The 22,205-nt window shown below is 41.7% G+C and overlaps 1 protein-coding gene across 2 annotated transcripts; it reads right to left on the reverse strand.

The window, feature by feature from the left end:
• Window positions 1-5,713: 5,713 nt before the first annotated feature.
• On the reverse strand, window positions 5,714-21,765 carry gsk3ab (glycogen synthase kinase 3 alpha b). Of its 2 annotated transcripts, none has more exons than XM_060870669.1 (10): window positions 21,393-21,765; window positions 14,514-14,701; window positions 12,610-12,693; window positions 12,231-12,341; window positions 11,616-11,746; window positions 11,229-11,433; window positions 10,998-11,093; window positions 8,940-9,126; window positions 7,907-7,984; window positions 5,714-7,746 (listed from the first exon to the last, which is right to left on the reverse strand). In XM_060870669.1, exons 1-10 carry the CDS (start codon window positions 21,565-21,567, stop codon window positions 7,679-7,681), a joined length of 1,323 nt encoding a protein of 440 aa, XP_060726652.1. In that variant the 5' UTR covers window positions 21,568-21,765; the 3' UTR covers window positions 5,714-7,678. The 2 variants fall into 2 exon arrangements, with proteins under 2 accessions (XP_060726652.1, XP_060726651.1); XM_060870668.1 differs by having other exon boundaries at window positions 5,714-7,743; window positions 21,393-21,723.
• Window positions 21,766-22,205: the final 440 nt, after the last annotated feature.

Consider the following 22,205-nt stretch of genomic DNA (forward strand, 5'->3'; position numbering starts at 1 on the left):
AAGATAGAGAAGAAAACTAAGTGGTGGAAGCTGAGAAAGGAGGAATGTTGTGAGGAATTTAGACAGAAGTTGAGGCAGGCTCTGGGTGGTCAGGTAGTGCTGCCGGATGACTGGGAAACTACAGCAGAAGTGATCAGGGAGACAGGGAGAAAGGTGCTGGGTGTGTCATCTGGAAGGAGGAAAGAAGATAAGGAGACTTGGTGGTGGAATGAGGAAGTTCAGGATAGTATCCAGAGGAAGAGATTAGCCAAGAAGAAGTGGGATATGGACAGGACTGAAGAGAATAGACAGGAATACAAGGAGTTACAGCGCAGAGTGAAGAGGGAAGTGTCTAAGGCCAAGCAGAAGGCATATGACAAGTTGTACACTAGGTTAGACACTAGAGAAGGAGAGAAGGACTTGTACAGGTTAGCTAGACAGAGGGATCGAGATGGGAAGGATGTGCAGCAAGTTAGAATTATTAAGGATAGAGATGGAAGGGTGCTCACAAGTGAGGAGAGTGTACAGAGGAGATGGAAGGAATACTTTGAGGAGCTGATGAATGAGGAAAATCAGAGGGAAAAAAGAGTAGAAGGGGTGAACTCTGTGGAACAGGAAGTAGATAAGATTAGAAAGGATGAAGTCAGGAAGGCTTTGAAGAGGATGAAAAGTGGAAAGGCAGTTGGTCCTGACGACATCCCGGTAGAGGTCTGGAAGTGTCTAGGAGAGGCAGCAGTGGAATTTTTAACTAGTTTGTTCAACAGGGTTTTAGAAAGTGAGAGGATGCCTGAGGAATGGAGAAGGAGTGTGTTAGTGCCGATCTTTAAGAATAAGGGTGACGTGCAGAGTTGCAGCAACTATAGGGGGATAAAGTTGATGAGCCATACAATGAAGTTGTGGGAAAGAGTAGTGGAAGCTAGGTTAAGGAAGGTGGTGAAAATTTGTGAGCAGCAGTATGGCTTCATGCCCAGAAAGAGCACAACAGATGCAATTTTTGCTCTGAGAATGTTGATGGAGAAGTATAGGGATGGTCAGAGGGAGTTGCACTGTGTGTTTGTAGACTTAGAGAAAGCGTATGACAGGGTGCCAAGAGAAGAGCTGTGGTACTGTATGAGGAAGTCAGGAGTAGCAGAGAAGTATGTCAGAGTGGTGCAGGACATGTATGAGAGGAGCAGGACAGTGGTGAGGTGTGCTGTAGGTCAGACAGAGGAGTTTACAGTGGAGGTGGGACTGCATCAGGGATCGGCTCTGAGCCCCTTCCTGTTTGCTATAGTGATGGACCAGTTGTCAGAGGAGGTCAGACAGGAGTCTCCTTGGACGATGATGTTTGCAGATGACATTGTGATCTGTAGTGAGAGCAGGGAGCAGGTGGAGGAAAACCTGGAGAGGTGGAGGTTTGCACTGGAGAGAAGAGGAATGAAAGTCAGTCGTAGTAAGACTGAGTACATGTGTGTGAATGAACGGGAGGGAAGTGGAACAGTAAGGTTACAGGGTGAAGAGGTGAAGAAGGTACAGGAGTTTAAGTACTTGGGGTCAACAGTCCAGAGTAATGGAGAGAGTGGGAAAGAAGTAAAGAAGCGAGTGCAGGCAGGTTGGAGTGGGTGGAGAAAGGTGTCAGGAGTTCTGTGTGATAGGAAAGTGTCAGCAAGAATCAAGGGGAAGGTGTACAGGACAGTGGTGAGACCGGCCATGCTGTATGGTTTAGAGACAGTGTCACTGAAGAAGAGACAGGAGTCGGAGCTAGAGGTAGCCGAACTGAAGATGTTGAGGTTTTCTTTGGGAGTGACAAGATTGGACAGGATTAGGAACGAGTACATCAGAGGGACAGCCCATGTTGGACGTTTGGGGGACAAAGTTAGGGAGGCAAGATTAAGATGGTTTGGACATGTTCAGAGGAGGGAGAGTGAGTATATTGGTAGGAGAATGTTGGACATGGAGCTGCCAGGCAGGAGGCAAAGAGGAAGGCCAAAGAGGAGGTATATGGATGTAATGAATGAGGATTTGAAGCTAGTGGGTGCAAGTGTTGAGGATGCAGAAGATAGGGATAGGTGGAGAGAGATGATTCGCTGTGGCGACCCCTGAAGGGAAAAGCCGAAAGAAGAAGAAGAAGACTGTTTCACATCCTCACTGGTAATAAAGGTGTTTTGACAAATACAAAAATGATAGAAAATTGTATTTCTTTACTGTTTCTTGAGAGAAATTGTATTTCTTTACAGCACTTAAGTACTATTTTTTTTGTAGTTCATGAGTGAAAATCTTTTTTTTTTTACTCCTTACATTCTCATGTGATCATTTTAATCTATATCTGTTTTAGTAGCTAAGCATTGTGTCAGCAATTCATTTCAGTTCATTCCATTCATCTTCTACCGCTTATCCGAACAACCTCAGGTCACGGGGAGCCTGTGCCTATCTCAGGCGTCATCGGGCATCAAGGCAGGATACACCCTGGACGGAGTGCCAACCCATCACAGGGCACACACACTCACTCTCATTCACTCACTCACGCAATCACACACTACGGACAATTTTCCAGAAATGCCAATCAACCTACCATGCATGTCTTTGGACCGGGGGAGGAAACCGGAGTACCCGGAGGAAACCCCCGAGGCACGGGGAGAACATGCAAACTCCACACACACAAGGTGGAGGCGGGAATCGAACCCCGACCCTGGAGGTGTGAGGCGAACGTGCTAACCACTAAGCCACCGTGCCCCCTTCATTTCAGTTATTTACCATATTTAGTTAATCAACAAGGGGGCACGGTGGCTTAGTGGTTATCACGTTCGCCTCACACCTCCAGGGTTGGGGGTTCGATTCCCGCCTCTGCCTTGTGTGTGGAGTTTGCATGTTCTCCCCGTGCCTCGGGGGTTTCCTCCGGGTACTCTGGTTTCCTCCCCCGGTCCAAAGACATGCATGGTAGGTTGATTGGCATCTCTGAGCGCGTGAGTGAATGAGAGTGTGTATGTGTGCGCCCTGTGATGGGTTGGCACTCCGTCCAGGGTGTACCCTGCCTTGATGCCTGATGACGCCTGAGATAGGCACAGGCTCCCCGTGACCCGAGGTAGTTCAGATAAGCGGTAGAAAATGATGAGATGAGTTAATCAACAATTCAAATTCAGAGTTATTTATCAGCAGAAGATTTACAAAATATCTTATTTACCATTAACTGTCTATTTCTGAACAGTTAAATATATTTTTTACTAAATACATTATGCTTTGGTGGAGGGGGTGTGGTATCTATCTATCTATCTATCTATCTATCTATCTATCTGTCTGTCTGTCTGTCTGTCTATCTATCTAATCTGTCTTCTATCTATCTATCTATCTATCTATCTATCTATCTATCTATCTGGGACATGTGGTAGCCTAGTGGTTAAGGTGTTGGGCTACCAATCAGAAGGTTGTGAGTTTGATCCCACGTCCACCAAGCTGCCACTGTTGGGGCCCTGAGCAAGGCCCTTAACCCTCAATTACTCAGTTTCATAAAAAAAGGAGATAATGTAAGTCACTCTGGATAAGGGCATCTGCCAAGTAATATAATCTGTATGTATCTGTCTGTCTATCTATCTATCTCTCTAAATTTAGATACTTCTTCACATCATGAAATGCTGAAGCACCAACTTTGAGGCACCAACTGGGAAAGTTAAAACTTGGGTACAACTGGGACTTTCAGCAGGAAAATTGCTTAGAGGCAGCAAAGTATTGAGTGATCATCATAAACCCTAACCTACGGATTTGGGGATTGAACTGATAAAGTATATCTGAGCATGGAGGCTCATGAACCTGACTCAGTTACACCAGTCCTGTCAGGATGAATGAGCAAAAAATCCAGCAAAGCATAATTAGAGGTTTGTGTAAGTCTATAACAAGTGTTTGACCGACCCAGTTAAAGCACAATGCCACCAAATACCAACAATGTTTATGTCTACAATATCGAACATCTGATATAAATAACAGATTATAAAAGCTCTCTATTATTTTTAAATGACATTTTTGTGTAAATAAATTAGACATAGTTATTAAAAAAGGAAACATATGAAACGTAGAATTGTGAAAAAATAAGTTTGAATGTCTAAGCTTAGCTTAAGCAGGTTTGTCCAGAAGCATGTATTGCTTTAGTAACTGAGTGGGCTTTGAATTAGCCTCCTTTGTGGAACTGAATATTCATTCATTCATTCATTCATTCATTTTCTACCACTTATACGTACTATCTCGGGTCACGGGGAGCCTGTGCCTATCTCAGGCGTCATCAGGCATCAAGGCAGGATACACCCTGGACGGAGTGCCAACCCATCGCAGGGCACACACACTCTCATTCACTCACGCAATCACACACTACGGACAATTTTTCCAGAGATGCCAATCAACCTACCATGCATGTCTTTGGACCGGGGAAGGAAACCGGAGTACCCGGAGGAAACCCCCGAGGCACGGGGAGAACATGCAAACTCCACACACACAAGGCGGAGGCGGGAATTGAACCCCCAACCCTGGAGGTGTGAGGCGAACATGCTAACCACTAAGAACTGAGTAAGACAAAAAAAAGTAGCCAGGCTTGTTGATATCAACTTCGTATTTTATTTTAATTATAGTACAAAACACAGACAAGAGAAATACATGTTAAACAATACACTCACTGTAATGGCAGCAGATGTTAGTGTTTTTGGCCTTTGAGTTGTGATTGGTGAAGTGTTCTTATTATGGTGGAAGGAGCTTATTGTAGTTGGGCATTTTAAAAAAAAGCTTGGCAATGAATAACACTTCTATTAATAATATACTAAATTTAAACATTATATGGAGAGAAGTAATGCTAATAATAAACACTAAAGATTGTGTATACAAGCGATATAGAGGATTGACAATAAAGCAACTTGACTTTTACAGTTATCTTGTAAACAAAAGTGACCTAAAGACATTAATTCATTTTAAGTAAATACTGTATCCTTATAGTAGCAGTGATTCAGAATTGTTTTCATTTATACCAGCTGGCAATGACGATCTACCAGTTTATCTAGCCGAGCAGTGTTTTAGGAACTGGAAGCTGGTGAGACAGCTGGATTTTTTGCTTTACATAATGAAAGGCTTGGTAATTAGCTAATAAGTTCAATTATAGGTAATTTGTGTAATTAAGGGTGCTACATCTCTCTCGCTCTCACTCAAACACACACAGTGAGGTCCAGCTCTCTGAGGCCACTATTGAAAATGCTTTGATTCTACGTTCTTTTTTAATTTAATGCAATTTTACAACAAATTATTTCATTGACAACTAGATTTCTGACTTTGTGGCATGGATGTTATCAGACGGTCGAGACTGTGCTCATGATAGCCTCAGATTCCTGTTCTTGGCTCACAGGAGAAGACTCTGATGTGGGATTTCACCTGAAGGTTTGAAGTGTTGTGCATGCTGAGATGCTTTTCTGCTCACCACATACAGTATGTAACGAGTGCTTACAAGTTACTGTAGTTTATCTCTGGCTCTTTCTCTGTCTGATTTTCCTCTTACCAAGAAAGGCAGTTCCACCCACAGAACTTTCTCTTAACTCGATGTGTTTTATTTTCCGCAACATCCTGTGTAAACTCTAGAGACTGTTTACACAAATGTGAAGCTTTTGACCTGTATCTGCATGATTTTTCTGCATTGCGATGCTGCCACATGAGATAACTGCATGAGTGTGCAGGTTTTCCAGGTGTGTGTGTGTGTGTGTGTGAAAATAATTACACTGCATGAGAAGAATCACTGGCAGAGACACTTTTCATCACTTTATTAATGAGCTTATTTATACCAACAAACAAAAACAGTCTCTCTCCCTCTCCCTCACTTAACCCATTCACTGGATGTCCTGAATGGGCTAAGCAGTCCACGTTTATCTAGCATTCGTGCACATCTGTGTGCCTGCACGTTTAGGAACATTCATCATCATGACGCTCACAGAAATGTTCCAGACAATATGTTCATTTTCTCGAACACATTCCAAGATAATATCAAGTTTAGGATATGAATGTTGTTCTAATGACAGGTCACGCACAAGTCTCTACCCCATCAGATCATTAAAAAAAAAAAAAAGAAAAAAGAAAAGAAAAAAAAAAAAAAAACAACAAAAAAACACTGTCTGCAGTACAATAAATAAAATATTCAAAATAACATTTATGAGGAAGGAAGGACATGAACAAGGACTGCGGGAGAGAGAGGGTGAGAGAGAGCGACAGAGGGAAGGAGAAAAAGAGAGAGATTGAGACTCAGTTTTGTTCCATTCCCCCCCCTCCTCCCTTGACAGGGGTGAGGAGGGAGAAGTTGAAATGCTATGTACAAATGAGAGCACTGTGAGAAAGAAAGACGGAAAGACAGACGAGGAGACAGAGTGAAGGCTGGCCACTACGTGAACCAGCACTACTCCACTAGAAATAAAAATCAAGTTATAAGAACAGAATTACAATGATAACAAAAATAACAAAAAGTAAAAGGTACATGATATTTACATATCAGCAGTGAGAGAAGGGAGAAGAGGAGATGGAGGGGGACAGATGGATGGCTCCAGGTGGGAGTGGAGGGACACGAGTGTGTGTGTGCGCATGAGTGTGGGGCTCTATGATACTTACAATGATATAGATTCGTCACAGATCAGCAGCCATTTAAATATTCAAATGTTCTAACTCTACTGAAACACACGCACACACACACAATCATTGTCTGATCTAAACTCCTATAGAACTGTAGGATAGGATATTGCCGGGGCACCAAAACAATAATGTGTGCGTGCTTACATTTTTTTTTTTTTTTTTTTTTTTATGCGTTCAAGGACTTCACGCTTATCCTTGGAGGAATAGAAAAGAAAAAAAAAAAAAAAAAAAAAAAAAAATATACAGTAATTATAAAGGGCTATAAGTAACAATACTGCTGTAGGATCAGCCCTCTCCATCCCTATCACTAACATTCACGAGGATGTACAAGAAAAGTCTGACCCTACACCAGCATGTTTAACTCTGACAGGATTTGGTACTTAAGAAAAGCTCTACGTGGAGCCATTTCAACTTTAACCAATCGATGACAAAAAAGTGGCTGAGCTTGTGTTCACCTAGGGTAAAAAAAACAAAACATGCAATCTTGTCCTTTCCCTAAACAGATTTTGGGGCAAAGGAGACAAGACCGCAACTTATACAAGGTGCTCCATAAAAACACTTCCACACTCATATCTAGAACATGGTCTTGTTTAAGAAAGGAAAAAAAAAAGAAAAAAAAAAAACAAAAAAAAACAGCTAAAATTTATTACACTTTAAGAGCAAACTAAAATAATAGAATACACCTGCATGTTGTGGCTCTATGAGGTGTAGTTCTGTTTAAAACTTAATAAAAAGGTTGGACCTCCACAGACACAGAGCAGACAGCAAAGGGGAGGGGGAATAAATCTACTTATCTCCTCCTGCCACTAGAGGTCAGAATCGCCTCAACAAACCATTCTTTACCTTTAAATCACACAGTTGCAAACCTCATCAAGGACAAAGTCTACCTGAAATGAACAAAACAGACAAAAAAAAAATAAAAATCACGTTCTCCTGAAGAATGCTAAATGTGTAACGAAGGGGATCGCCATCGGCGCGAAACAGATTCGGGCTCTGGAGCTTCGGAAAGGCTGGAACGAAGGACAGGTGACAGGAGGAGGAGAAGATGAGGGAGAACGGTGAAGTAACTCGGAGGTAATGCTCAGGAGCTGTTGCTCAGGGCTCCCGGTGCAGAGCTGGACTGGGCTGAGCTGTCCGACATGCTGCCTTCTGCAAGCACGGAGAGCATTCGTTACACATGAGCATAAAAAACACGCTTATTCACACAAATATGCATGCTTGCACACACATTCATGCACACGCAAACCTAAAGCATTCATGCACACAAACAGGCTTATTAGAACCCAGAGGTATGGTGAGAGCCGTGTACCGTGAGAAACGGGCGTCGTCTGCGACCGAGCATGAGGAGGAATGAGAGTGGGGTTCAACTGTGGCTGGATAGACAGCTCTGTGAGGAGAGGGAAACACACACACCGACACACACACACACTTTAAAGTCTGGCATGACTAAAACTAGCCAACACAGCGTAAGGAAAAAAAACATGCTATTTAAAGTAAACAAATCCAGGTTTTCACTGTAAAGTTTCAGGCTTTCTGGCTTGAGGACAGATTGTATTTTCATAATTAGCTTCTTATAATTATCTCTAGCTTCTGGTGAAGTTATTATCTGCAGCAGAAGGAAGGAAGTTATGTTTAAAGAATGAGGAGTCTTCAGGCCAGTCTGTCAGCCACAAAAAAAAAGATGAAAGGACTTATTTTCACCTCAATCAGCCCTTTTTATTTTTTACCCAATTTGTATCTGTGTAACTTGTATTCCAGAAGCTTTTACACACTATTCTTAGTGCTGCAGGTCACAAATGCCAGGCAGTTGTATTTTTTCATTTAAAAAAGCTGTGAAAGTTATAAGAAATAGACAAGTAAGGGGCTGGAGTGCAAAACCTAATTGTCAGCACTGGCTCATAACTTCACCTTTTGACTCCACGTGATTCTGCATGAAAACCTTGTTTAGTACGTTCTTGTTAAGTTTGTAACAAATTTACAACATAATTAACTTCTTTTCTCAATAAAAAATGTAATGTGGCATAATGTGGTCTGGTATGAAAGGTGACATTGTACTACTAAAGAACTTTTAAGCATTAAATAAAAACAGCTTGTTATATTACTGAGAAACTGCAAGATGCTCCTAAAGACCCCGTGCTTTGGTGACAAATGTATTGCCTACAAAGTGCCAAGTCTTGTTCCAATATCTCCTAACAGAGCGCTTTTTTTTAAAATAATGCTACAAATTCAAAGTCACAATATGTCAGCTTGTATTCAATGTATTATTGCTAATTAACGTTAACTGAATTCAGCCAGAAGCTCTACTAACTCTATTATGTTAAAAGTTTGTATATTTCACTGACCCACAGGGCTGAAGTTGAAGAGCATGGGTAGCTCTCGGCCGCTGGGTAGGCGAGCGTTGGGCTGGCGCAACTCGTCGAAGAACGCGTGAGCACAGGCCTCCAGCGGAGAGAGACGTGTCACAGGTGTGTATTCCAGCAAACGAGAGCACAGAGAAATGGCCTCTTGGGGCGTCCTGGGTTTAAACACCTGAACACAGAAAAGGGAGACTGTAGTTATATGAACGAGCATCACTTTCTATATGTATAGTGCCATCACTGCATTTGCAGGTAGTTATTGGCTCATACTCAGTGTGTGACAAAATTATTACCAGGGATTTAATGTTATCCTTTCATTTTCTCTTAGGGCAAACTAGCTCCTTAGGTCTGTGTTAAAGTGAAAGGGCTGAATATTTGTGCATCTTCTCAAATTAGTTTCATTTGCGTGAGTACATGGTCAATTCCAGGAGTTACAGATGCACAGTTTCATAACAGCTAAAAATCACCACTTTAAAATCCAGCACATGGAACACCTAGGAAGTAAGCAAGCCTTCGGTTTCCTTTACCTACAAAATACATTGTGATAGTTTGCTCGTGGTACAATAGTGCCAGTGACCTCTCCTAGGCAGTGCGTGCACACACTGTACTTCCTATACTGCAGTGGAAAAGAAAAGCATTTATTCAGACCTAAAGGAATCATATATTATTCTTTAGTGCAGTGTTGAATCTCAGACATATAGATCTTGGGCTTGATTCTCCATTTTTATAGCGCCATGCCAAAACGGTCCTTAGCATGACTTATGTAAATAGATCTCAATCACTGGAAACACTAACAATCCTATAATTACATTCGCTTTCCATTTAAATATATTGCGTTGATCATGGAAGACATCTAATATTAGTCCAGTGTGGTAAATATAAAGAGGTAAACACTGAAGGTGAACAAACAATGTAGTACTTTGCACAACGTGTCCCGCAGAAAAGGAAGCTATACAAGTATACGGCAGACAAAACAGAAGCCTTTATACTAGCTAACTCACTAAAATAAGCTTCCTCATCAGTCAGACAACCTACTTCCTCTTGAGTGCTTTCCTATTTTCAGGTAAATGAGTTATAGCCAGCTAGTCGAAAAAATAAAATAAAATAAATAAAAAAAGAGAATGTAACCAGCCCACTCAATAACACATCATATTCAAGATACAACACAGTTTGTCAGTAAATTTTCCAGCATTAAAACTATAAAAGTCTCTCTGGATATGACTGCACCACTGCTGTTGAGAGGCGAGCAGGCATGATTACAACAGTGGTATGGAGTATTAAGCACTATTCGGACGGGACTAGTTTTACAGGGGGTCGTTAGAGAAATTTCAGTTTCACAGACGTACTTTGTGATTTTAATCCCGTCCGAATCTGCCATGTCTGTCTTTTTCTCACACGACCTGTGTAAAAATTCCAGAGCAAATTACCTACTGTTTTTCAGCAAAATCGGGGCTCCTCTGAGAAATCTAATCCTGTCTGAATGCGAATGTCTGTGATTGCCGGAAATGTTTTTTCCAAAACGCGTTTTCTTGTCTGTTTTTATCAACGTGAACTACCATATTAACCCTAGCGCACCAGTATTCAAGTTTATTGATCGGTCATGTGACCATACGCAATCCACGCATCCTGGACATGTGGTCTCGTGCAACGCCCACATGTAAAACACAGACACTCCTACCTCCGTAATAAACACAGAGATGTTAGTCCCGTCCGAATCCATACATGAAATGACAGATGTCGGCTGAAAAAAATTCTACCTCAAACGTCGTTTGGAAAACTAGTCCCGTCCGAATAGGGCTTTAGATGTATTATTTTTGACAGATTGTACCTTCTCCTCCACTCATCATGTTTGGAGATCACTTCCAACTTGTTACTAAATATAAAAGTCCCTATGGTTATTTCCATCCTGTTTTAGTAAAGCAAATTCCACTCACTGATGGAAAGGGGGAAAAGTACACGAAGAAAGATAATAAAATTGGGTCTTTCCTCTCATAATAAACGCATTGTAAAAGGCGTTCTGACTCCGTAGTGTGGAGCTGGTACCTTAGTCCAGGGATGCGCTTTGATCTGAGGGAATTTGAACTCCGTATAGTTGGGATTCATTTCCCGGATCTGTTCTCTTGTTGGCGTGCCCAAAACCTGCAGTTAGAGAAGAGGATTGTTTTGAATAAAAGGCATGAGTTTACACTGACCCATACAAAATCAAAGGAAGAAACACTATGAAAAAAAGTCCCTTAACCCCCTTGTTCATTGTGCTCATATATCCTTTCTCACCTTAATGATTTCAACTAGCTGGTCAACTCCGCTGTCACCGGGGAAAATGGGCTGCCCCAGCAGTAACTCTGCCAAAACACAGCCAGCTGACCAGATATCAATGTTGGAGGTGTAATCTGTGGCTCCGAAGATGAGTTCTGGGGCGCGGTAATACCGTGAGCAGATGTACGAAACGTTGGGCTCGCCACGAACTAACTGCTTTGCGCTGCAAAAAGACGTGACAGAGATTTTCACATGCAGAAAAAAAAAATGGGCAAAAAAAAAAAAAAAAAAGCAGAAAAAAAAATAGCATTCATGTCACACAAAAAAATGCTTGGCATGGGGGCAACTATTCAAACGTTCCAGCAGTCTGATTATTCTGATGTGTAGAAAATAAAAGTTACAAACCTTCCAAAATCACACAGCTTGAGAACAGCAGTGTCGGGGTCCACTAGCAGGTTTTGTGGTTTGATGTCTCTGTGGCAGACGCCTTGGGAATGGATATATGCCAAACTGCGGAATAACTGATACATATACACCTGAGAGAGCGAGAGACACAGAGAGATTTTTCATTACTTCTATCTGCTTTGCAGGATCTACTCGCCACTTGATGAAGTGAACACTGCCTGCCTGATTTACATCCAAGCAGTTTTGACGAGCCATTAACGAGTATGTTTTAATAACAGATTGATTTTACTTCAGTTACCTAGCAACCGGGGTGGGAAAGTTTAACACCGCACGTGCTATTTTAATCTTTTACTATGCGGTTCAGCTGATACTTGCTATTAAACTCACCAGTGTGAAGAACCCTTCTGGCAGATGACACATTTATTTATTTGTAGCTTTATAATCATGTAGACTGGGGTCATTCATTATACAGAAGCCAGTAACTTCTATAAATAAGTTTTCACGATGCATGATGGGATCCTTGGGAGGAATGGATGACATGGGGAAATATTTACAAAAGGTCCTCCTCTCACCCCCCCCAAGGTCCATGAAGTCCAGGGGTACGCTGGGACTTACTTTGACGTAGATGATGGGTATGGTGGTCTTGGCCTTGTTGAAGTGGCGTGCAACTCTGTACACAGTCTCGGGTACATAATCCAGTACCAGATTCAAATACACTTCATCTTTCTATATATAGAAATAGATTGATAGAGGAAAAGGAGAAAAAAAAAATAGATAATGTTTTATTACAAAACGGAAATCATGATCTCTCACCTCCAACTACAAAGAAAATTATAACCGTGGAAGCAAAGTAACATTATCTGCATTTTAAAATAGAATAAAACGTCCGAATGAAAATGAAATAAAATAAAAAAAATCTAATAAAAAACAAATAATCAAATGGACGGTTACAAACTGAGACAGAGTGCGCAGCATTTTCTGAAAGCTTAGATACCTTCTCTCCACTGGAATAGAAGAAGTAGCGTAGCCTAACAATGTTGCAGTGGTCCAGTTTGCGCATAATCTGTAGTTCTCGGTTCTGTAACGAGAGATAGCGAGAGAGAGAGAGAGAGAGTGGGAGAGAGGGAGAAAGAGAGAGAGGGAAAGAGGGGGAGAGAGAGAGAGAGCGGAAGAGGTTCATGCTTTATTGAAGAGGTGCTTTTAAAAATCAACTGAGGAATATCAAAATATCAGCTGCCAGTCAACATTAAACTGAGTTATGTTGTTAAAAGCAGGTAAAAAATAAATAAATAAATAAATAAATGTACTGTCCCCATTACTTAAATTCCTATTTGACCCAATATGACTTGTTGAGCTTTTAAAATGTTATACAAGACAGGAAAAGGTTCTCAAAAGCCTGCCATATATACGATTAGGACGTCATTATCAGCGGAGACACAGTGGTACTGGTGTAACCCTACTTCATCTGGTATCAATGTAGAACCGTAAATCTACTCAAAATCACCAACCCTGAGGTTCAGCAAGTCGTTACACACAACACAAGACTACAATTTTGAGATGATCCTACCGTTAGTTTGTCAGTAGTCGTTAAAGATGATTAGTATTGCTTTTATTAAAAGTATATGTGGCGCTCTGTGAAAACCTGTCAGACGTTACTGGAGTTAAATTCACAAAACATCGAAATGTGTGACAGAAATTTTCTGACAATATACTTGGGCATTTTTCATTTAAGACAATATGAACAAGGATAAAATGAAATTTAAGGATGATTTATCACCTTGCTCTGGCTGTCTGCAGCAAAAAATAAAAAACCCTACCGTAAAGCATTATTTCAAATAATCACCTAATGAAAAGAATTTATTACTAACAAGAGATTTATCCAACAAAACAGTCCTAATGAGAGTGATGAGGGTCTCAGTGATTATTTCCCACGGAAAATTTTCAAATCATTTTTTAAAAATGTGGCATTAAATGTTACTTTTTTTAACATTCGTAGTTCGAGCTACAAACGTAGAGGAATTGGTTTGAAATCTTCAAATGCAATTTTGATATAAAATGACTTAGGGGCTTTTTACACCTGGTCACTTCATGCATTTTCTGTGATCCGATAGCTATCCGATCGCAAAAAGACCAGGTCTAAATGTCCTCCGAAACGTTTTCGAGACGGATATAAATCCGATTGTTCAAACCACTTCAGGAGGTGGTCTGGGACGCATTTCAGATGAAACTGGACAGGTGTAAATGAATGTGGTTGTTCAAGCCTCATACGTCAGCGCTATACTCCTCCCAAACGGAAGTACGTCACTCGCAAGTGACTCACGAGTCGTGCATTGCGCCAGAAACAAACAGTAAATGCTGTTTTTTGTAGCATAACCGTCGTAACAAGTTTTTTCGTCTTCTTTTTGATTGCACACCAAAGCGTGTTCCACTTCAATTACCCCGGAAATGAGGTAAAATATATTTGCATTTTGGGGCGGGAGTAGAAAGATCGGATCGATATCCAATTCTCCAAGACGCATCTATGTGGCCTAATGTAAATGGAATAGTTTTAACAAATCAGATAGCTACCGAATCAGAGAAAACACATGAAGTGACCAGGTGTAAAAAGGCCCTTAGTTTACACCTAATTGAAGTAACTAGAAAAGAAAAACAGATTTCTGTTTTGGAAAACCTGTAGTATATGACATGATATAAAGACGACAGTTAAACAGGCAGAGATTTTGATTTAGGGCTTATATCAGTCTCGGTTATCTGGGAGTGTATGTGGAACATCGATTACAGAACATTTCAACCGCGTTCCAAAACTGGCTCTACTTTACGTTCCTAAGAGAAAAGACACATCATAACCGTATGAAGGGTGTCCCAGGTCGACGCACACGTACTCGACATTATTCTTACCTTAAACCGCTTGTCCTGCAGCACCTTCTTGATTGCCACCATCTCCTGGCTGTCGCTGAGCCGGGCCTGATACACCACTCCAAATGAGCCATTTCCGATCACTTTAATGTCTGTGTAGGACACTTCCTGTGGGCGATCTGGACCTTGTCCAGGTGTGGCTACCACTGTGGTCACCTTCCCACTGTCCCCTAGAGCACGTAGAGAACATAAAACAGAGTTATACGCTGCAGCAAGGACAGCCGACTCGTTCGCTGTAGTGATGGATCAGATCATTTTGAGCTGATTCTATGATGGATGTCATTGAGTGTGATGCCGTGGATTCAGAATGGTCTCTATTGTCTTGTGATCTTTCATTTTCAGCACGATATGTGTACGAGCATGTGTCCACAAGCTTGTGCATCTCAAAATGCTCCGTGTCTTTGGTTAACAAAATCCCAGTTTCTCATATCTGACACAATGACTATATTAGCTGAGGGATGCCGTCGTTGCTAGCTGAGTTTTGTTGAATTGTGCACAATGATACTGTACTAGCTAAAAAAAAATCTTAATGCAGTGGATGCACCACAGCCACACTATTACGACACCTTCTTGTGGGGATTATTGATCATTTCGGGGCGATATAATAGGACACGTCTGGGATGAGCCACACAAATTCTTGAACCATGTATTGTTAGGGGAGCGTACATTCAGGTAAACACTTCCTATTGAACAAGCGCAAGCAGAGAGTGACGGCTCGGGCAGCGTCCGCACTTTAACCACACAAAACGTGTCTTGGTTTGAGCTTGAGCTGCACAAAATTAACATGGCTTCTTTTTTTTCAGGCTACGGATAAAAATAAATGAATAAATGACTATTTTTCTTCTAGATTTCTAAGCTAGTTATCTATATGTTCACTGCTTTCACACTCGAGCTGTGCAACAAGCCACTTGAATTAGTCTCGCGATGATGGTCGGACTAAACGGACGTCTTGCAAAAGGCAATTGCTGGTTACGATCTAGTGTGATTTAATTCGTAGTTTTCTCGCATATTAATTATTAACCAACATTAGAAGATGGTGGATGTTTTACTGAAATAAAAATCTTAAAAAAAAAGCTCAGCAAAAGTTTTAATTGTCAGAATAACAGAAACTGTAAGTTGTGTGGGTTCTGAGCAGACATGGTAAATATGATGCCATGTAATAAAATAAAAAATAAAGTGGTCTGGATGCAATGTGTTGCTGCTTCTAGTTTCTAATATTCTGCAAACTTGAAGTACCTGCTTTGGGTCCATTGAGGTTTAAGACTTTTAACACAACTGTACTAAATAGAATGGGAAATGTTTTTTGTTTGATCACGCAAGCTTCATGTCTGACCGTATGCCCCCGCTCGCTGGCATGAATGTTGGAGTTTTGACTTGAACGCCATGACAAACCGAGTCTTTGCATCGTAATACTGCCACATGCAGCTCCCCATGCAACACGCTTAGTTCCAGTATCTGTTAATACCCGGTACCATGGAGCAAGGTGCATGACTTATCGCTGCCGCAGCAGGAACACACCCTTCTGCGTGTAAACATAGGAGGAGAGAATCCAGGGCTGGGATTCGCACACAAAGCATCTGAGATAACCTCAGAGGCTGGTTTCTGGGTCAGTCTCTCCTAGCTGGCGGTGAGGATCCTGGACCAGCACTGCTACTTTGACGTGACAGACGGAGGATGCGTTCTGCAGTACATTTCTAATTTACAACTCATTCCTTTGTGGCTGCTTTTTATGCAGATGGTCGCTTCCTGTAACAAGGGCTTTTAAGTCAAGATCAGTAATGTATGTGTATCGATTATGATGCCTGGTTTCACTCAGTCTTTCAAAGACTCAGGAGAATCTCTGCAAGCCTTGATTCTCTAGTTAGAAGCCATTGTTCGTGCTATCATGTGAGAGCCTGGTCCTTCCTCGAATCCCTATTAGATTAACAGACTACATTGTCTACGCTAGGCTTGTGTGACGTAACAATATCATCATCCCTGGACGACGTTACGCTGCCACAATGCCCAGTCATGTTTATTCTGATTATATTACATTACCAGGCCTGTCAGTCTTTATGCATTTTGTGCAGGAGCCCCACAATTTAACGTCAGACTGTACCGCAATGATATGATAGAATCCATTTTCTGGACTCCTGACCATCACACCCGTATGTGGGTCTTCCCCAAACTGTTGCCAAAGCACACACTTGTACAGAATGTCTTTGTTTGCTGTATTGCAGTTTCCCTTCACTGGAACTAAGAGGCCCGAACCAGCATGACACTGCCCCTGAGCAGAAAGTGAGGTCTATAAAGACATGGTGTGCCATGTTGGAGCTGAAGAACTTGAGAGGCCTGCACAGAACCAAAGACCTTAACCTCACTGAACACCTTTGAGATGTCTGACTAAACCCCAGACCTCCGCACTCAACATCAATGTCTGAAGCTGTTGAAGCTGAACGAGCACGAATCCCCACAGCCATGCGCCAAAATCAAGTGAAAAACCTTCCAGGGAAAGTGGAGGTTATAGCACAAGAGCAAACGGCAGTTTTTATTTCTTAACAATAAAACTAGACATGTAGAATTTGGTCTTCTTGCTTTCTGCAAAAGTTAATTCCATACGGTGAAAATGTCGACACATGGACTTTAGACAATCATCTAGATATAATTCTTTAAAAAGTGGGTTCTCTGCACACTACTGCACAACTGCGCAAGCCTCCACCATCCAGCTGAGCTTTCACGAGTGCTGCAGTTCCTGACTGCACAGCTGGCAACATAATTATACCCTCCTCAACCCTCCCTATACCTGAAATGGTGGAAATTCTCGTCGTTTTTTTAGGTGGCTCCAAATTGACGGCCACCATTAGCAGGGGCAAAACAATATCGAACGAGCCTAATCTATAGACGAGTGGCATAGATTAAGAAGCGGCATGACGCCTTTACTGGTCATGCAGTGTGGCTGAGCACCTAAACAAGTCACAGCAGTACACTAAGCACACCACAGCTTCTGGTTGCCTAGCCAGTTGGCATGTTGCATAACAACAGCAAAAGAGAGGAGCCTTTGAGTATGCAGCCAATTATGCCCTCGGGGACGTGCCGACACATGGCACTGCTGGGAATTGAACCTAAATCTTCTGAGGGGTGTATATCTGCAATCCTTTCTGTCAGCCCACCCTGTAGGGGTGATGGTGAGAAGAGGAAAAAGAAGAGAGAAAAAAAAATATTGCACGCAAAAGCCAAAGCAATTTTTCGCACTTATTTACACCTACAACACAGACATGGGAAATGTGGAGATCAAAATATGGGCAGCGATTTGGACAGCACACTAAAAACACAGCCTTTTCACAGAATAGGATAAATAAAAGCATGTAGCGCTTAGCAGTTCATATTATATATATATATATATATATATAGGAGTAATTTATATGGCAGAATAAACGGAGAAGTACACAATAGAAGGAGAACAGCGAGCAAAACATAGCTCTGTCAGACCATATAAAAGGTAGTTGGCGTATTTTCCCGGTATGATGTGAAGTGTTCTGTCATACACTGAAGTGGACATAGGGGATGTGAGGGAATTTAATATATTATGTTCTGTCATCGTAGCTTTGAATCCAGAGGTCTCCGAGTTGCCGCCATTAAACCTACAGCCATGCATCCCATTGGAATATAAAGCAGTGAAGCATTTTGTCAGCCAGCGAGCCTGACTAGCATAAAGATATTCTTTATAATACATCACAGCCTACGAAGCAATCGCTGTGTGTCTTGACCATTAAACCTTTCTAATGGGTGTTCTGTAAGAGGTCTGATGAATCACTGCCATTTACACAATTAAGCATATTTGTCATCAAAAATCCTGATCATCCCTAAATGTATCTCATGTACAACTGACTCGATAAAAAAAAAAAAAAAAAAAAAAAAAAAATCGTGAAAATGAGTGAATGAGTGAAAATTAAAGGAAAAATATTTGAACAAAGTGCCTTAGTAAGGTGCTGGAACATGCATACAACAGCTATTCCTTAAATTGATGTCTTGATGATGATGATGAAGAGTGCCATCAGTCCCATAGCTGTTTAATATTCTCAGAACTCTGCTTCACATCATTTTCATCCATGTTAAAGCCTGCAGATGAAGACATTGTTGTCCTGGAAGAGGAACCACCCACATCAGGATTGTGATGTTTCATCACAGGATAAAGGTGATCAGAGTTTTGTATGGATTTGCAGTGACTCTTCTTTATAAAGTCTAGTGTTGACTACATGCCTTTTTAAACTCTCAGACTCGCTGTTCTGCCCACGCTACATGACATTTGTCACTTGCAGTCAGTGTGCTGTTTTGTGGACGCAGAGGTGTGCGCGCTATACAAGGCACTCACACGACACAACCTTTCAACCAGGACAGATTCCAGACGCAGGGCTCCTGATCCCCAAATCCTGCTTTCTCATGAAAAGCTGTCTCATGCAAGACTGTGAAGAGCAAAAGGTTGCCTTAGCATGGAAAAAATGAACAAGGAGGAAAGATAGGGACGGTTGCGAAGGTTTGTCCTTTTTTAAATACTGTGTGCCGGCAGGAATCACGTGACATTTTTGGGGTTTGCCGTGTGAGATCATTTCTTACAGAGGCATTATTATTGTGCTTACATATTGAGCTTGCACTCCAACACAAATAGTCGGGCGATAGAACTGGATTCAGGAATCTGCTGCACTTGAAAACAGATGAATCTGATTTCCTCTCAGAATCTGATTTCCACTGGCTGTGTCTCAACGCTGCTCTTACTCGTCACAGAAGACAGAATATTAAACATGGCTGAAAATACAGGAGCATCTGCAAAGGGCACAGACATTGAAGGGGGGGGGGGGGAAGGAAAAGAAAAGCAACGTCCACGAACAGCTCACAATACACAAGCCATCACCACAGAGGTGCACAGAAATGTTGTTGTTCGAGCTAAGAGGGTTAAAGATCCCCAAATTTCGACTGCAACGGGGGAAATGAATGCTGAAGTCGCATTAACATGCATTCTGCATCAAAGGATAAACAGCCCAAAAAACAAGCCCGCGAAACATCTCCCTATACATTTGTTAATCCACTTAACATATTACGCCACATTGACTGCATGAGTTACTCTCCTCACACTCCACTCCGCTACAAAGAAAGCGTTTAAATGCAATAGGAGGATCAAATAACACTGTATGGGTTTATAAAACATAAAATAGTTCCAGCTTACAATAAATGCAATTAGAGCAGTGCACAAAATGTGTGTATTATGTTAAGACAGTTACTACATGCTGGTGGGAGGAAAAATTATAATGCATTTCAGTGCAAAAAAGCAAAGAAAGGTCAAGTTCGCATGACATGCTTCCTTCTGAAACAGGAAGTGTGTGAGAGAACATAGTGAAGTATTTGACGGACTTAAACAACAGCCAATAGAAGTTGGGATACGCCATGACGCACCCCAGGCCCATTCAAAACCATCAGCGTAATGTAGTAGCTAAATAAAGAGAAACACAAAGAGCCTAGAAGTGCGAGCCTTTTTTTCAACCAGGAAGGATATCAAAATGCTGCTTGATGATACCCTAGAGTCGAGAGTGTGTTTACAAAAAGCGATACATGTTTGAATGGAAGGTAAGTGTTAGTGACACTGATGGTGACCAGCGTGTGTCTAAACTGTAAGCTTAAAGCTATAGGGTTAGCTTAGATTGATATTCTTACTAATAAAAGTAAATCCCTGATAGAATTGCTTTCTCAGTCTGCGGTAGCAAGACCCCAGCATGGAACAGCCCCAAGCTAGAAAAACTTCACTGTAAAGTGTCACATAACTGCTAACATGCACAAACTCCACCCTCTTCTAAATTAATCAACTCCAACCATTTTTCTCCACCAGGGGATAAGAGCACAGTGTGTGTGTGTGTGTGTGTGTGTGTGTGTGTGTGTGTGTGTGTGTGTGTATAGAAACACAATTAAAAAAGGTTTTATGGAGCTACTACTGTAGAGCAAGACCTCGCCCATGAGGGCGGAGCATATACAAAATTGGGAGGATTTGATTGGACAAACAAGAATAGTACAGAAACAATTTACTTTTCATGGACGTGACTATAAAATTAAAAATCACTCAAAAAAGGATTGGTGCATTTAACACCAAGTGACAGCTCCAAAAAGCTTTGAAATGCCAATTTTGACTCGAGTGTCAATTGAAATGCACAGCTTAGCTTGAGAACAAGGTCGTACTGCGGGTTGTACTAATAACATTGATCAGAAATGTCATATTTACACCGTGAACCTCCTTCTGATTACAGTATGTCACTGGTCATACTATAGCAGCGTTATAACCAGTTATACCGTATGCGTCTATAGCAGCACACGTTAGTTTTATTAGGACCACATCAGACATCCATCCACAGTGCTCAAATTATTACAGCCTAGTCGGTGTATCAAGAAAAATGAGTCCGGTGCTGTTTTTGAGTGATGTTCGCAGACCACCGGTCCAACAAAGCTAGTTAATTAGCTGAGCTTTATTCTAAATGATCCATCGAGAAGAATTGCATTTGTATTTCGTTAACGGGTTTCTGCCAAACACTTTCTTTAACCCTTTTTTTTCACGGCAGGGCCGGTTTGCTCTTCACCTTCTCTGCCCTCCTCGATATTTCATGAGTTAGCATACAGTCACAGCAGCTTGGTCCCATATTCCCCGTTAACAAAAACAAGGCTAGCTAATGCTAGCTTAGCAACCAGGCTATCGTTAGCAACCTAAAGTAGGTTAGCGCTGATTTTACGGAACCGCGCAAATCTTTCGTATTAGAGCAATAATTATGAACTGACCAATAGTCGTAGACGTTTATATGCGCCGGAGCAGCGCTTAATCGGTCGTGTCAGTAAAATAATACTTACTGCCGAGCTTCAAGTTTCCAAAGCCAGTCGAAGTAGCGCCAGAGGCCTGAGCAGCCCCGGACTTTCCTGAAGCGCTTCCACCGGCAACGGCGCTTCCGGCAGCGGCAGCAGCTGCTCCCGGAGCCCCCGGCGGTTCGGCAAACGAGCTGGTCCTGGGCCGCCCGCTGCCGCTCATTTTCTTTTCGGTGAGTGTGCAGGGGCAGGGGGAAAGTGTGTCGACAAACTAGGGCCAGGCGATTGATTGCTATGTCGATTTAAACCACAATAACTAGAATAAAGTAATAAAGACTGCTTGAATGGTATATCAGCGGGGCTGTAGATCCGTCTTCTCTTTCTTCCCCCTGTTCGGTTGTGTGGTCCGACCTGACGTACAGGAACGTGCTAGCCGCATAGGATTATGGGTAATGTAGTTCAATTCGGTAAGCTAAAAAAAACGCGTGTACGCTTAAAACTGTACACCTAAAATTTTGCACGTATTGAATGAACACCGTCGAATTTGACAATCGGGTGAAATCATTATTAATTTTTTTTTATCATGAATTAATGCACAAAAATGAATTTCACGTTGCTTATTAATCTGTAGACAATCACAACAATCTGCGCAAACTGAAAATCAGTCAGGACTGTGATGGGGTATAAAAACTCCAAGCCTAAGTGTAATATTCACAATGCATTCAGGGGATTTTTCACTGTCGGTCATATCAAACAGACACGAGGGAACATCATATATTGTGGCCATTTAAGCTTCTTTTTTTTAATCCAAACACTGACATAAACATCATCAATGCTTTCCTAAGAAACGTCCTATTCATA

The sequence above is a fragment of the Tachysurus vachellii genome, chromosome 5, assembly GCF_030014155.1.
Source record: "Tachysurus vachellii isolate PV-2020 chromosome 5, HZAU_Pvac_v1, whole genome shotgun sequence".
Taxonomy (NCBI): Eukaryota; Metazoa; Chordata; class Actinopteri; order Siluriformes; family Bagridae; genus Tachysurus; species Tachysurus vachellii.

Excerpts from the sequence above, each read along its gene's own strand:
- gsk3ab (XM_060870669.1), bottom strand. The coding sequence starts at position 21,567 with ATGAGCGGCAGCGGGCGGCCCAGGACCAGCTCGTTTGCCGAACCGCCG. Across the intron at positions 11,434-11,615 it reads AAGCTGTGTGATTTTGGAAG|CGCAAAGCAGTTAGTTCGTG; the intron begins GTTTGTAACTTT and ends GTCTTTTTGCAG. Across the intron at positions 7,985-8,939 it reads CTTCAACTTCAGCCCTGTGG|AGCTGTCTATCCAGCCACAG; the intron begins GTCAGTGAAATA and ends CTCTCCTCACAG.